The sequence below is a fragment of the Trichogramma pretiosum genome, unplaced genomic scaffold, assembly GCF_000599845.2.
Source record: "Trichogramma pretiosum strain Unisexual culture from Peru unplaced genomic scaffold, Tpre_2.0 scaffold97, whole genome shotgun sequence".
Lineage (NCBI taxonomy): Eukaryota > Metazoa > Arthropoda > Insecta > Hymenoptera > Trichogrammatidae > Trichogramma > Trichogramma pretiosum.
This window is the reverse complement of record NW_019640794.1, coordinates 378,300-392,679: the sequence shown is the minus strand read 5'-3', so window position 1 is coordinate 392,679 and position 14,380 is coordinate 378,300. Positions and strand designations below refer to the sequence as shown.

Genomic DNA, 14,380 nt, shown 5'->3' with positions numbered 1-14,380 from the left:
ATGTACAAAATTTTTTAGTGGTTCATTCAAATCCTCATAAACAAAACAAGCCAGAGTCCAAAGAGGACCCAAATCACTGACTGCTTGGCTCAAATGAAGTAATAAATGAACATTGGCAGACATATTTTTTAATAAATATAATCTCTCAAAGTTTTTTACGTATGTTTTTAACATTCTTTCTGCAACGTTAATTTCATTCTCAGAAATCGACGGTTGAGATCGTAAGAAAATAGCTAAAACTATCAATATACGTAATATTTTTCTTCTAAAATATCTTTTAAAATTGGCAGTGAATAGTAAAAAAGGAATTTTTCAATTCTGACGATTTGAAATAGCTGAGATGTTTTTCTATCGATCTAGGCCTACGCTGTACAAATGGCGGAGGTATTATTGAACAAATTCATGAATCAACTAACTGCACAGAATGTGATATTGAAAATTCTTCATCTTTATTTTCTTTATTAAACAATAAAGTAATTAATTTTTTGGCTACCCCAGAAAAAATATTGTGCATAACATCAATTCCAGTTGATTTTATTGGCTTATAATCAAACGTTGAAAGTATTGTTTTCCCTTTTACTCCTAAGACAATTTAATTTGAGTTTAGAGCTTGTAATGCTTAATTTTCAGTATCACTATCTGTTCTCAAGATCGTATTTTCTTTATACCAGTAGACCCATCTGTCAGATTCACTCTCTCCTTTTTGGTAACATCTCATACAGCCATATTTACCATTAAATTGGGTCATATTCAAAAACAAAGATTTTGCAGGCAAATCACAAGTACCACTCATTATGACTCCATGAAATAATTTTTCCTCATAATTAATATTTATTCGAATACCGCGGTATAGCTCAGCCAATTGATCAAATAATCCAAAAAGTAATAAATTGGGTATTGGTATTACATCACCGAACCATATACCTTCCAAAATTAAATTTTCAGATTTGCATCGCTCAGTGATTTTCAAATTATTGAAAGTTAAGTAGAAAGGCCAAATACTAAATTTTGATGATTTAAATATGGCTATACCGTCGTACACCATGTGAGTGAAAGTAAATTTTCATTAGATAATGGATGGGGATTTTCCGCTTAAAATTCTTTGAAAACATTACCATCGAATATATCCTCCAAGTTGTTGTCGTTAATTTTTTGTCTTCTATTTACAAACTGAATTTTTTCATAAAAATCATCTCTAGAAAATTTATCATGAATTTGGTTAATAATCGATATTGTTCGATACGTAACCATGGCCACCGGGCGATCAAAGATTGTTTTATTATAAACAACGAAATAACGGGCACTGTCGAGCGAGCCTCCAGAGAGACACTTCAATCGCTCTCGATATAAAATCCAAAAATCTAACTTTATTTTGCAAAGGATCACTCGTTTTGTGAATACCTTTGATAGCGAGGCCTCGGCCAATTCTTGTTTAAATTGTGCTCATTTAATAAATAAAAATAGTGAGTTTTTTGAACGTTAAGTTTTTCTCACTTTAAAAAAAGTTGTTGTTAATTTATTATTTATTTTAAAAAACAAAACTATTGTGACTCATTCGAAAGAAGAGTACCCGAGCCTACATTTTGGTGCCGTGACCAGGATCCAGCCTCGATCTTCAACCCGAGCTCACAACGTCAACCGATTCTCACTGCCACTCTCACTGCCATTCGTCCTTCATCATCGACCTGCTGCCCTCTCGATCGTCTCGCCAGACCGGAATCAGAAATAACAAGCCAATTTAAATACCATTTAATTATCTATTTTTGGGGTTCTTGCAATTTTTGATTCGAGTCTAATGTAAATTCTTTCTCGTGTGTTGCAATACACAGTCTTGGTTGGGCGTTAGCTATCAAGATAGGCATCTCACACATACATTAAACAATCCAAAATAATTACAGTTGTCGTGGAAGTTGCAATTCGTTTAAAAAAATGTTACCCTGTTCGCTGACAAAAATCAGTATAGAGATTTCTTGGTTAGCTCGTTGTCATTGACGCGTTGCCGCGACTATTATTTGTTTCGAATTGTCGCATCAGTACATTGAAAAATGACTCGAGTAAAATTTATAAACCAAAAACGCTTGACCTTAAAGGGACAGATCACTCAATTAGAAAAAATATTGTCTAATCCATTAGACAGTCCGGAAAAAATTGCATCTGTAAAAGCGCGTAAGGTTCGATTAGAAAAATTGTTCGAAACGTATGTCGAATTAAATGATGAGCTTGCATTGCTCGTACCGGCAGACGACGAAAATCTCATCGATTTTCTGACAGTCGAAGAGCGGTATTTCGATGTAGTTGGTAGATGTGACGCGCTTAACCCATTAGCGCCCAGACGGACACATGGAAAAAATTTTTTCCATGACAAGGATACATCTGGGGAAAAAAGTTACAAATGAAAAAGTTCTTGAAATTGTTTAAAGAACACTCTTGAATTTTTTCAGAATTTTTCGAATAATTTTGGATTTTTTGAGTTTCATCATTTTCCGAAAATTCAAAAATTTTCTCGAAAAATTCTGAAAAAATTCAGGGTTGTTCTTTGAACAATTCTAAGAACTTTTTCTATATAACTTTTTTTTCCTAGATGCATCCTTGTCATGTAAAAAAATTGGTTTAGCTCATATACGGTCTTTTTTCTACGAAGCGCCATTTTGTTTTGAAAAATGTTCAATTTCGATATTATGGATATTGGGCTTTTCAGTTTACATCCCATGGACACCTTTAATGTGCTCGGGACCTATGTATCAAGCCTATTTCTGTTTTTAAATTCGAGTTGAAATCGATTTATTTTTTTTAATTCGTGTTTTTTTTTTTGTTTAATTGTTTATAGCTTTTGAACAATAATTTTAAGATTAATTTTGAAGCCATATTCGAAAAGGGCATTAAATTTTCCGTTAGAAACATGCACTCGTTAATTTTTAGTAAAATTCGGAATAGTAAAGATATTTGCCTGAAGTTCAGTTGAAAAAAGTGTCCGTCTGGGCGCTAATGGGTTAACATAGGACAAAGCCACGCTTTTGCCTCACGAGTTTATGAAGCCGGTTTTTTGCGCTGGCGAGACAATACATAAAGTACTATATATAATTTACAAGCAATAGTGATAGATTACCATTTTGCTCAATATTAAGCGACATGATTCACTACTTCACTATTAATAGTATAAATGCACTGCTTTTATCTTATCTACGCAATATTGATATTTTGATTAAATGTTATTAGAAGATGATTATTTTCACGCGGAAAAAATCGCAATGTTAAGATTATTTTGACACCATAGAAAAATATTAAAGTGCATTGTCTGCATAAAAAATTTATGATTACATTTGAATAAGGTTATAAAATGAGAAATGTTACAAATTTTACTCGATAATATTTATAAAAAATGTTAGACGCGCAATCTTATGATTTCATTCTTAAGATTCTTTTATTATTTATATATATTTTATGCATAAGTCAATCAATGCAAAACTTTGCTCTATTTTATCAATACAAAGACCAGTAATTTTTTCCCGTATAAATAAAATTTATCGTTCACTCATAAGACTATTTAACTGATTTTACACTGATAAGATATTTTCAACTTGTTATACAATTGTACTACAAATAAACTTTGAATGAAACGTACGTAATAATTGAATGCCAATATTGAGTCCACATTTTTGTTATTCAAAATTTAACTTAGGTGCTTATGCATAATATCCTTTATGAATTGAGAATCGTCAGCTTTGCAGATTTTTTGCAGTTCATCAAGCACAAACTTAATACACAAGATACTTGTGTATCATTAAATTAACTATTATTTTTTCATGTGTCTTAAAATGTCAATGAAATTATTTATTGAAATTACAAAATATTTTTATAAAAGTAAATTTATTTCACGAAAATTCGATATTTCATACATGTTTGAACTGAATTAAGAATTAAACGTTTGTTTCGCCTCTTCCATCAATTCGTAAATAATATTTTTAATTTTTTCTTCATAAACTGGGTCGGCATCTAAGTTAGATTTTATAAAACTATTACGATCGTGCATGAACCAGTTAGTCAACAATTTTGCGTCATTCATGAGCTTGGCCACCTCAGTTGGTTTCAAGTGAAGTCCAGGTCCGTACATTGCAGCATAGGTCATTCCAACTAATTTATGCTTTTGATAATTTTTCAGCATTTCTGAATAAGACAATACTCCATTTAGTTCACACGAATTCTTGACCAGCGTTTCACTAAAAACTGAGTAGTAATGTTTGAACAAAAGCATTTCATTCGTTTTTCGATACTCAAGGGTCGTATTTAAGTAGAGAAACATGTGAATATCGACGGCTGGTGATGCATAACGTAGTAGCTGAAAATCTACGAGTATGCAACTTGATTCTCCGCCTTCATCATTGAACATTATGTTGTTCCTCCATAAATCAGAGTGACATATAACATTGCATTGATCTTTTCGTTCTCTCACTAAATTGTGAACTCTATCGTGTATTTTAGGCACAAGGTTGACACTGTCTTCGAAACCATACTTGGTTGCCATCATTTTCATTGCCTCATAAGCAATTGGAGTTGAGAGTGCAAATTTTTTATTTTTTGTATATACTATTTCTTCAAATGATCCAGGAAAAGCTTGTTTCAATGATCTGCCTAATTTTTTTTCCGTTAAAACTGACGATGCATGAAATCTTGCTAAAGTCGCCAGTGTTTGTTTGATTGATTGACCATCCATTGGGAAATCGGATCGAGTTGTATAATTTTGACTTCGCAAATCTTCAAAAACAAGCAAGTTTTTTTTTGTTAAGTAACAGTTTGGAGACCATGATTCACCTTTATAATTTTGCATCATAAGCGGTTGAATTTGCTGATAAAAATGCACTTCCTCTACAAACGTTGATTCGTCCATGATGAAATCGGTGATTAAGGATGATTCTGGCGGTGTTTTAACGAAGAAACTCTTGGTTATATTAGCTCCAGCTAGCTCAACTTCGACCACTAACAATCGATGTTCGCCGAAAATACCATTTTTTCCGTCCGAAAAAGGTTCTATACGATGATCGAGCACTTTAGCATGGGGACTAATTGCCCGAGAAATTATAACGTATACATCTTCGGTCAAAAGAGACATGTCGTTACCGGTCTGTGCTAGCTACTGATGCAAACTAAAGTTTTGCGATTGCGTATCGTCAATTTATATGATTTCTAAAATGGAGAACGCAAACCTTCAGTAGCAATATACATCGACGATAAGATAAACACGTTGCGACTTGTTCAGAACAGGCTTTAACAAGTTGAGTCTCAATTGCGCACTGCTAGATTGTCTAGTGAAATTCATTCCTTGATTTTCAATTGTGCATTTGTCTCAGTATAAGAATGATATTCTGTTTGCACACAATGTTCGATGAAACAATTATATCAAGAGTTTTGTATTTCCTCGTAGATTGAACACTAGAATTGAAAAATGCATTCAAGACTACAATCGAAAGCTCGAAAAAAAACGAAATACCGGTAATGCTTGTGTAGTATAGAGTAGCAAAATATTCACGTAAGCAATTTGCTAAATGCTCTGCCATCGAGCACATCGAGCAACTAAGAACTTCAGATATGTATATGGGCTATTCCACAACAGGTGTTGCAGGTCAAAAAAATGAAGTTGAAACTTACCATGTACTCTTCAAGAACACAATGAAAAATGAAAATTTTGAAAATCTCAGCCTCCTAGGTCCAACCCTCATGGATCTACAAGGGCTCAAAGTTGGATTTTCATGTTTTGAGGATATTTTGCTTATTAACTCTGCTTTTCTGGGGTGCAAATGAAAAAATTTCTAAACCATGTTTTTTTTTTTTAAATTTGATGTAGAATTCAAATCTATATTCAAAAATGACATTCATAACCTTAAACCCCTTAAAATTGAAAAATAGTGTAAAATACCATGAAAGTCAAAAAATAAAGTTGTTTGTATACCTCAAATTGGCTAATATTGTAACATGTTCTCATACAAATAAAAATACAACTTCTGATAAAGTTTGGTAAATGAATCACCATTACAGACAATTTGGTAGCTTGCGGTAGAGCTAAAAACATAGATTTTTCCTCATTTTCCATGTTTTTTAGCTCTACCGCAAGCTACCAAATTGTCTGTAATGGTGATTCAGTTACCAAACTTTATCAGAAGTTGTATTTGTATTTGTATGAGAACATGTTTCAATATTGGCCAATTTGTGGTTCAATATTGGCTAATTGGCCATTTTATATGAAAAAACATGGTTTAGAAATTTTTTCATATGCACCCCAGAAAAGCAGAGTAACAAGCAAAATATCCTCAAATATGAAAATTCAACTTTGAGCCCCTGTAGATCCATGAGGGTTGGACCTAGGGGGCTGAGATTTTCAGAATTTTTATTTTTCATTGTGAGTTGTGAATTTATAGATCTTGAAATCTATATGATAAGTACATGGTTAATTTCAACTTCATTTTTTTGGCCTGCGACGTTTGTTGTGGAATAGCCCATATATACACTCTCGCAACTTACTAGCTTATATTTTATATACTATAGAGAAGTAATATTTGCTTTAGCTTAGAGTCCGACATAAGCACAGGAATTTGCATTTAAAGCAGCAATATTTAAAAAAAAATGCTTGCCAAGATCAAGACCACTCGCGTTCTTATTGCATCGATTTCTTTACACTGTACATATAGCTGATTCTGTGTAGAATTGAATTGCCCAAAAGTTGTTGTCATTTAAGGTTGACGAAATTCGCTCGACTAAACCTCGTTTCAGGAGTGACTTGTAAAAAAAAAAGAAGAGTTTGGTTGACAACTCTACATAATGACATTTTTTCGTTAATTACAATTTTATTTGGAATGTCTTTTATTTTTGAGTAAATTTTAAATGTGTATTTTCTAATAGACTCTACATAGGTAGAATTGTCACATGCAGATTTTACATCAATACACAAGTTACACCGCTCCCGCAAGCGGTAAACCACTTTTAAAAGTACTAGTTGAAGTGACTTTGTAGTACTGTTTACATGTGGTAGAAACGTTTGTTCATCTTTTAATATTTTACAAAACGGACACGAAAACATAATATAAATTATTTATTATTATGCTTGACTTCGAAATTTCAAAATAATACACCAAAAGATAAGAAAAAAAAAAAAGATATTTGAAGATATTTTACCAATTTCGAGCAAAAAATATCATTTCTCATATTGAATAATTGATTATATGATACTAAAAATAAAAACTATTATCGTAAAATTGCCGTAACATTTTCAATAATACGTTTGATTAATATTAAGTACCCTCTACTTTGCACGTGGATGTAGCCTTTTAGCTATCTTTTTTTTAATAATTTTTTAAAAAGTTTAGATTTAAGATTAGTTTAACACACAAAAAAAGATGATTATAAATGATAAAATTCTTAATACTAATAGAATAATCAGTTTCGTTTAAAATAGGGTATCTCCTACTCTGAGTATGCTTCAACTATCTTTTTTTTAATAGTTGTAATAGCTTTTTCAGTCGATGGAAACTTTTTATCCCAAACAGTTTTGACATTCAAAACTTTTTGAATAAGAGTATAGAGATTTTCACTTTTGAAGGGATATTTCAACAGAAGTACATGGAATAAATTATAAATGCATGCAAAGATGATGGTACTTTATACGTGAAATCATTTATGCAGACGTAGTTGTCTTTAATTTCGAGAAGAGTAAGTCCAACGGCGATCACGAAGAGTTGAATGGTTGTATTGTTGGTGTATAGAGTTGGTGTCGATGAGATCTGTTACAGTGGACTTTTTGATGACTCTTTTTTTGAGACGTTTAGCACCTTTTATGAGAAAAGGAGAGTCCAAAGTATTTAAGATATGATTGTCACTGAGATCCTTGGGGATGTCCCTTATAATTCCTTGCCTGAAAAGTCTGTGGTAAGGGATGGAAGCTTTTAAATTTTTTTGAAATATAATATTTTCAGAGACAAGTTTGTTAGCTGAACAACCGTTTTTGAGAATGACTGTAATTTTGTTTTTGCCTGAGGATTTGATTGAAATGAGGTTGAGACCATAGGAAGGAGAAAGTAAGCGACCAATAGAAGTAGGGTTTAAGGGTGAAAATGTAGAGGTGGAGGATCTTCTCGTGTAAAAAAAAGTCTGGCAAAAGTCTGGCAAAAAGTTGTCATAGAAGTCTGGCAGTTTATCTGACTCAAGTCTGACGCATGCAAAAACGCCAGACTTCCAACCAAAATTTGTCAGACTCTTCCCGATAGCTGTTTTTCGACTTTGTATAATATTTAAAAAAATTTTTTTTTAAAATTAACACTAATTTTCTCCAAACTTACTCGTTATACAAGTATAAAAAAATTAAAACCTACTGAGGAAGTCTGGCGAAATTTACCAGATTCGCGCCTTGACGATTAGATTTAAGTAAAATACATTAAGATATTTCACTTATACACACACACGCGCGCAAAAACACGCACTCTTTCCCCTATTCTTTTCGGTGCTGCTGTCTGTCTCCGAGCCGATACAAAAACTTTGAATCCATTTTCTTACATCCTAAAACACACATTTATAAAAGTGCAGCAACGAGAGCTGTATTTTTCTTTTTCCTAAATATAATTTTCATATTTTTATCACGGCACCACACTCATATATGCAGCATCTTTTCCTGTTTTCAGTATTTCGATCATTCATAAAAGTAAATGGGCATTAGGGTGTCCGTTATTTCCCGACTTTTTTGTATTGCTTCTCCCCCCACCTAGATGTCTTCTATTTGATAAGACAATGAGAAAGCCGGGTTATAGAGTTCGAAAAAATGATTTTAAGGTGGCCCCCAAGCGGCTTGAAGCTTACATGTATTTTAAATGGGAAAAACTTAAAAATTTGATTCTCAGCGATAAAAATGATGGAAAAATTTGAAAAAATTCAGCAACCCATGTATTTTATGTATTTTTTGACGAGGAATCGATTGGTGACCTTGAATTTGACCTTGAACATAACCTCAAAGCTACAGCGAACCAAAAATCGTTTTGTTCACGGTGACCCTTATTTTTTATTGGAGATTCGAAAAGAGCGGAAAATTTCATGTCTGATTATGTCTTTCGATTTTTTTTCAAGGGTATTCAAAAGGCGCTGCAGATATAGATAAAGCCCTAACTAGTAAAAATTCGAAAATTGCACGCTAAAATTAGGGTTTTATTTGTATCTGTAGCATCTTTATAATGCCCTTGAAAAAAAATCAAATGACATAATTTGATTTGAAATTTTCCGCTCTTTTCGAATCTGCAATAAAAAGTGGGGGTTACCGCAAAAAAAACGATTTTTCTCAATATTTTGTTCGCTGTAGCTTTGAGGTTATGTTCAAGGTCAAATTTAAGGTCACCAATCGATTCCTCGTCAAAAAATACATAAAATACATGGGTTGCTGAATTTTTTCAAATTTTTTCATCATTTTTATCGCTGAGAATCAAATTTTTAAGTTTTTCCCATTTAAAATACATGTAAGCTTTAAGCCGCTTGGGGGCCACCTTAAAATCATTTTTTTGAACTCTATAACCCGGCTTTCTCATTGTCTAATCAAATAGAAGTCATCTAGGTGGGGGGGAGAAGCAATACAAAAAAGTCGGGAAATAACGGACACCCTAATGGGCATGTCTATAACTTAGCTCGACATCAACACCTCTTCCGAAAAATTGGGCGAGCAACCGAACTTAGCCTCACACATTTATGACAGCTCTTTGTTTATTTTCAGGTTGTCAAGCAATTTGCAATGCATAAATAACTAAGCAAATAAACAAAGAGCATTATGATGTTTTTTTCAATACATTGATGCATAATTTAATTAAGCGAAATATTATTTAACTATAACTTAACAATTATTGACCCAATTGAATATTATTAAGCAATAAGGAGTTGTTTCATTGTTTAAACTTATGCATTTCCCCTCGCATACGCTCGTGCGCTAACCTCACTTCGCGATACCAGAAAGTGCGACTCCTGACTCGGAAAAGGGGGCATAAATGTGAACTTAGCACAGTGCTATAATAGTATATTATGATACGTGTGACTTAAGCAGGCCATTATTGCACGTCACGGTTAGCACCCGAGCGAAGCGAGGGTGCTAGTGCCGTGGTAAGAATGGGCTACTTGAGTCATAAGTATCTTACGTTTTTTTATAGCACTGTGCTAAATTCACGTTTAGGCCCCCTTTCGCGAGATATAAGGTGCTCATAATAGCGTCGTGGTGCAATAATGAGCAGCTTAAGTCACGGCAAAGCGAGCCTTAAACGTGAACTTTACATGGGGACACTTTTCAGCCCAGCTATTAGGACCCTCGCTGTGCTCAGGCCCGAAACTACGCCGTGCCAAAAAGTGTTACTTATGGCGCTTGTATCGTAAAGTACTATTTCAGTTGGATTCGCGCTTATATTATACAAAAAAACGCTTCTAAGTCTATCTTGTTGAGCAATCGTCATTCGCTTCTGGTTTTTCAAAAATTTTCGTAAATATGAATAATAGCGCACGAGAAAAATGCTGCAATCGTGGAGGTGACATAATCGATGGTCGGTTGTTTCAACTCTCGGCAGACGCATGAGGCGATTCAATACTTTGAGCAGCTGCCTTGCGGCGAAATGAGAAGCTGGCAACAACCGGTCCAGAGCGTACTTATATTATACGCGTACTAAACCAGCATTTCATCTCATTGGTGCAAGCCATAAATTCTACTTTGTATGGCGACTTCCGCTTATAACGATCCAAGAAAGACTCATCATCGATGTTTTTGATCTTTTTTACTGTACAAGATACTCAAACGAGTTCTACCTTGTTCCTCTTTTCGATTCGCTTCTATGGATATTTAATTCTTCATACGCACGAGAAGTGTATAAAAGGTTTCATTGACCAAGTGACGCTGAAAGAAATATACATCGTTGAAGGTAAATCATTCTCCGTTGGAACCATTTAAGACGCAAGAAGTATCAGATGATTATTCTAACAGATTAATTGTAATCATTTCCATAGAATTCAATCAATAGTATTGAACAATAATACTAAAGAGATGAATTTTTAAAAATTTATATTTTAAGATTCATAAGTATCGTAAATTTTCTTTCCGTGAATCATTGAACTGCATTTCTTGAGAAAAAAAAGATATTAGATGAAAAAACACGCAGTCACTACTGCCGAACCAAGAACATGAGTAGAAGAAATTAGGTTTGTCGATACACACTTATTGGGCGTATAGCTGACATTTTACCGCCAAAAGCATTAACCGTTAGATCAGCAGAGACTGCAGCTCCTGCCATAAATGATAAAGGATCAGCTAGGTGAGAAAAATCAGTTCCTCGTGACACGACTGAGCAATAGCAGGCGCGACTTCTCGGGTCAAGTCTAATACACGGTCGGAAGCGGTACAAAAGACATGTATATAATACGTGCGCATCAAGCAGTGACGGCGGCGTTGGTGGCTCACATAAATAATGTGTCAGGCGTCCTTGGCGGCAAAAGAGCTCGGGATCAGTGTTCGGTGCTCCTCCTGCAGCGGCGTGGCTAATAGTGAAAAGGAGGTCCGCGCGCGCGACTCTGATATCTTGCAGATGAAGCAGAACAAGCGCGTAAGCGTATAACAAGACAAAAGTACGTCGATCGACGTCGTACCGCTTGGGCAGCTCTTCTTTAACAACGTGTACTCGTTGTCGTCGTCGACGAGCTTGAGAGTCTCTCGAGAGTATACATGTATAATAGCTGCCGTTTCGCGAGAGGAGAATAATCGGCTCGACGGTGTGTGCGCTGCAGCTTATATAGACTCTCTTTCTTTCTATGTAGTGGCGGGCGAAAGCAGCTGCTGCTGTTGCTGCTGCTGCGAGCACAGCTCAGAAGCAAGCCTCGGATACATAGATGTGGAACGGTGGATAGCGCGATATACAGTTACCTTGACACGACGACGCGACTATAAGGAGACGACGACGACGACGCATCCTTGCTCAGCTTTATGTTTTCGCTGCGAGCTGCTCTCCTGCTTATATGTATATACGGCAAATGTGCCGCATATATATCGCGCGGTGCGCTGCACACTAATGCACGTAATATCAAGGGCGCGTGCGATTCGCGCGCGAGCGCGACTATCATGGATATATACCGAGCGAAGAAACGAGGTCTTCACCGGGAGTAGCTTTACTGCCTCCCATTATCAATATGAAACGCAGGTATGTATGTACGTACGCGCGCGCGTAAATGAGAGAAACTCTCTAACGCGTGGAGGTGTTGCTCCGAGGTCATAGGATTCAAGTATATACGTAGAAATTGGGTCTAGCTCGAGCTGACGAGCGAGAGGCATATTTTTCGCCGATCCTATGGGAAATTCGCCGGTAAATCTCGCTTCTCCAATTTGAGCGGACAGCATCATACGCGCGCTTCTCAAGTGTAATTCAAACGAGAGAGAGAAAGAAAAATTTAATGTCAGTGGAGTCGGCGCGTCGAAGCTGTGCTCACCAGGACTCAATCCTCTATAGCGACGAATGTCCATACACATCGTGAGCTACTCCGTGTGTTGACTTCGACTCTCTTCTTGGCACACTGCAGATGACGTAATGGGATGCAATTTTCATCGCGTACGTCCATATAATTTTTGCCCACATATACGTATCGCATTACATTTCTTTGATCCGCGGGGTCGTTATTATCTCACACTATATGACGATCTCTGAACAGGAGGTTTTCGCGGCGCGTGCATAATACATTACGAGCAGCAGTGCGCTAAAAAACACACCAAACGATCTAATCGTTTAACTTAGGTAATTTCGATTCATATTACGTATAACTATCGAGTAACGATCTTATGCAGATTCCCCAGCTTTTAGTACTCGGCTCATTGACATTGGCATGCGCTGAGCTACTATGGATTATACTGCGCGTAAATTTCAATAATAAAAGCTCCATCGCGAGCGAGCTATATAGAGAGAGAGAGAGAGAGATTCTAAAGAACGCGCGAATAAATTTCTCAATATACATATACTCACGCACATAGAGAGGAGTCGTGCGTTCTCGTGTTCTCATGGATATATAACTTAACTACACACGATGAGCTGAACGAACGTGTTTATTATTACGCGTATGCGCGTGTGAGTGTGCTAAGGTATGCATGTGTGCGCGAGTGCATGTGTGCGCGAGTGCCGGCGCACTAAAGGATGTGAATTTATTTGCTACGAGCTTTTACCGTTTTACAGTAGGTAGTGTGTATACTGTATAGCCAGCTAGGTGCACTCGAGGTATACACAGGCTCACGAGAAAATAAGAAGAGTCAATTGCGAGTTCATTACTCATCATTACTGTTTGTGTTGTGCATTAGCTACGGCTTTATGCGAATATTCATTAAAAAGTCCTGACGATATCGCGGCGGCGCTCGTGGCGACGCAATAACGATACAAGTAAAAGTCCCCGATTTCCGATTAATGCAACCGAATGTTGGTGTATTATAAGTTTGTGTGTACGCTGTACTGTGTCGGGGTGATACCAATTGATCTAGAAATCCACATTCAAAAAGGATCCACGTGAACGAAAATAAAATTCGGCGAGTAGCTAGCAGAGAGATCGAGAGCAAGTATAGCTGCAGCGCAAGCTGTGTATAGCTAAATCACGGAATCGCTCTTGTTTCTCGTTTGGTTGGCTCGCGAACTCTGCTGCGGATCACCAATTTAAATCAGTCGCGAATCTGAAAACTCGACTTCCTTTTCGTTCTCCTTTTTTCTCCATCTCTACCTCTTGCGCATTTCTATATCTTTCTCTCTTACTTTGCAATACTACATCCAGCTTGAACGGAAAAACCAAAAATTTTTACTCTCTCGCGTATAACCTAGAGCAATAAATTCAGCGCACGCTCCGCATCTATGCACACAAACACACATACGCGCAATTTTGTGATAGTTTCGTGTATGTATGGGCAACGCACTGGGCGCGCGCCAGCCTTTATTTATCGACTCGTATGTACCTATATGTAGCTACAAAGCTGCGCGTCGGGGAGCTTAGCTACATATAGGAACGCGTGTTATACGAGCGAAAGAGGTAAAAAATTAACATGCTCGAGAGCCGCACAGTCCGAGAGTTCGAGCATACTCGAGATTGAGTTGGCCACAAAAATCCTCTTTCTCTCTCTCCCGTGTACCATAATAGAAATGCACATTCACACTCCACGGAATAGGTACATACGCGCGCGAGCGACCGAACGTCATAGATTTATCGATGAAAAGCCCCGCACCAGTGTCCTCGTTAAGAGCTTATACCTTTCGGCTAGCTTTGGCTATATAGAGAGGCAAATAAAGAGGGAATGCAGCAGACTCTCGACGAGAGTTACTCTCTACGCAGACTTGTCCAAACATATTATATGTGTAACGGTGCCGCC

The 14,380-nt window shown here is 36.3% G+C and overlaps 1 protein-coding gene across 1 annotated transcript; it reads right to left on the bottom strand.

Moving 5' to 3' along the window:
- Window positions 1-3,850: 3,850 nt before the first annotated feature.
- Window positions 3,851-5,128, bottom strand: LOC106650007. Its single transcript, XM_014367773.2, has one exon. The coding sequence runs from the start codon at window positions 5,105-5,107 to the stop codon at window positions 3,911-3,913; it is 1,197 nt and encodes a 398-aa protein (XP_014223259.1). The 5' UTR covers window positions 5,108-5,128; the 3' UTR covers window positions 3,851-3,910.
- Window positions 5,129-14,380: the final 9,252 nt, after the last annotated feature.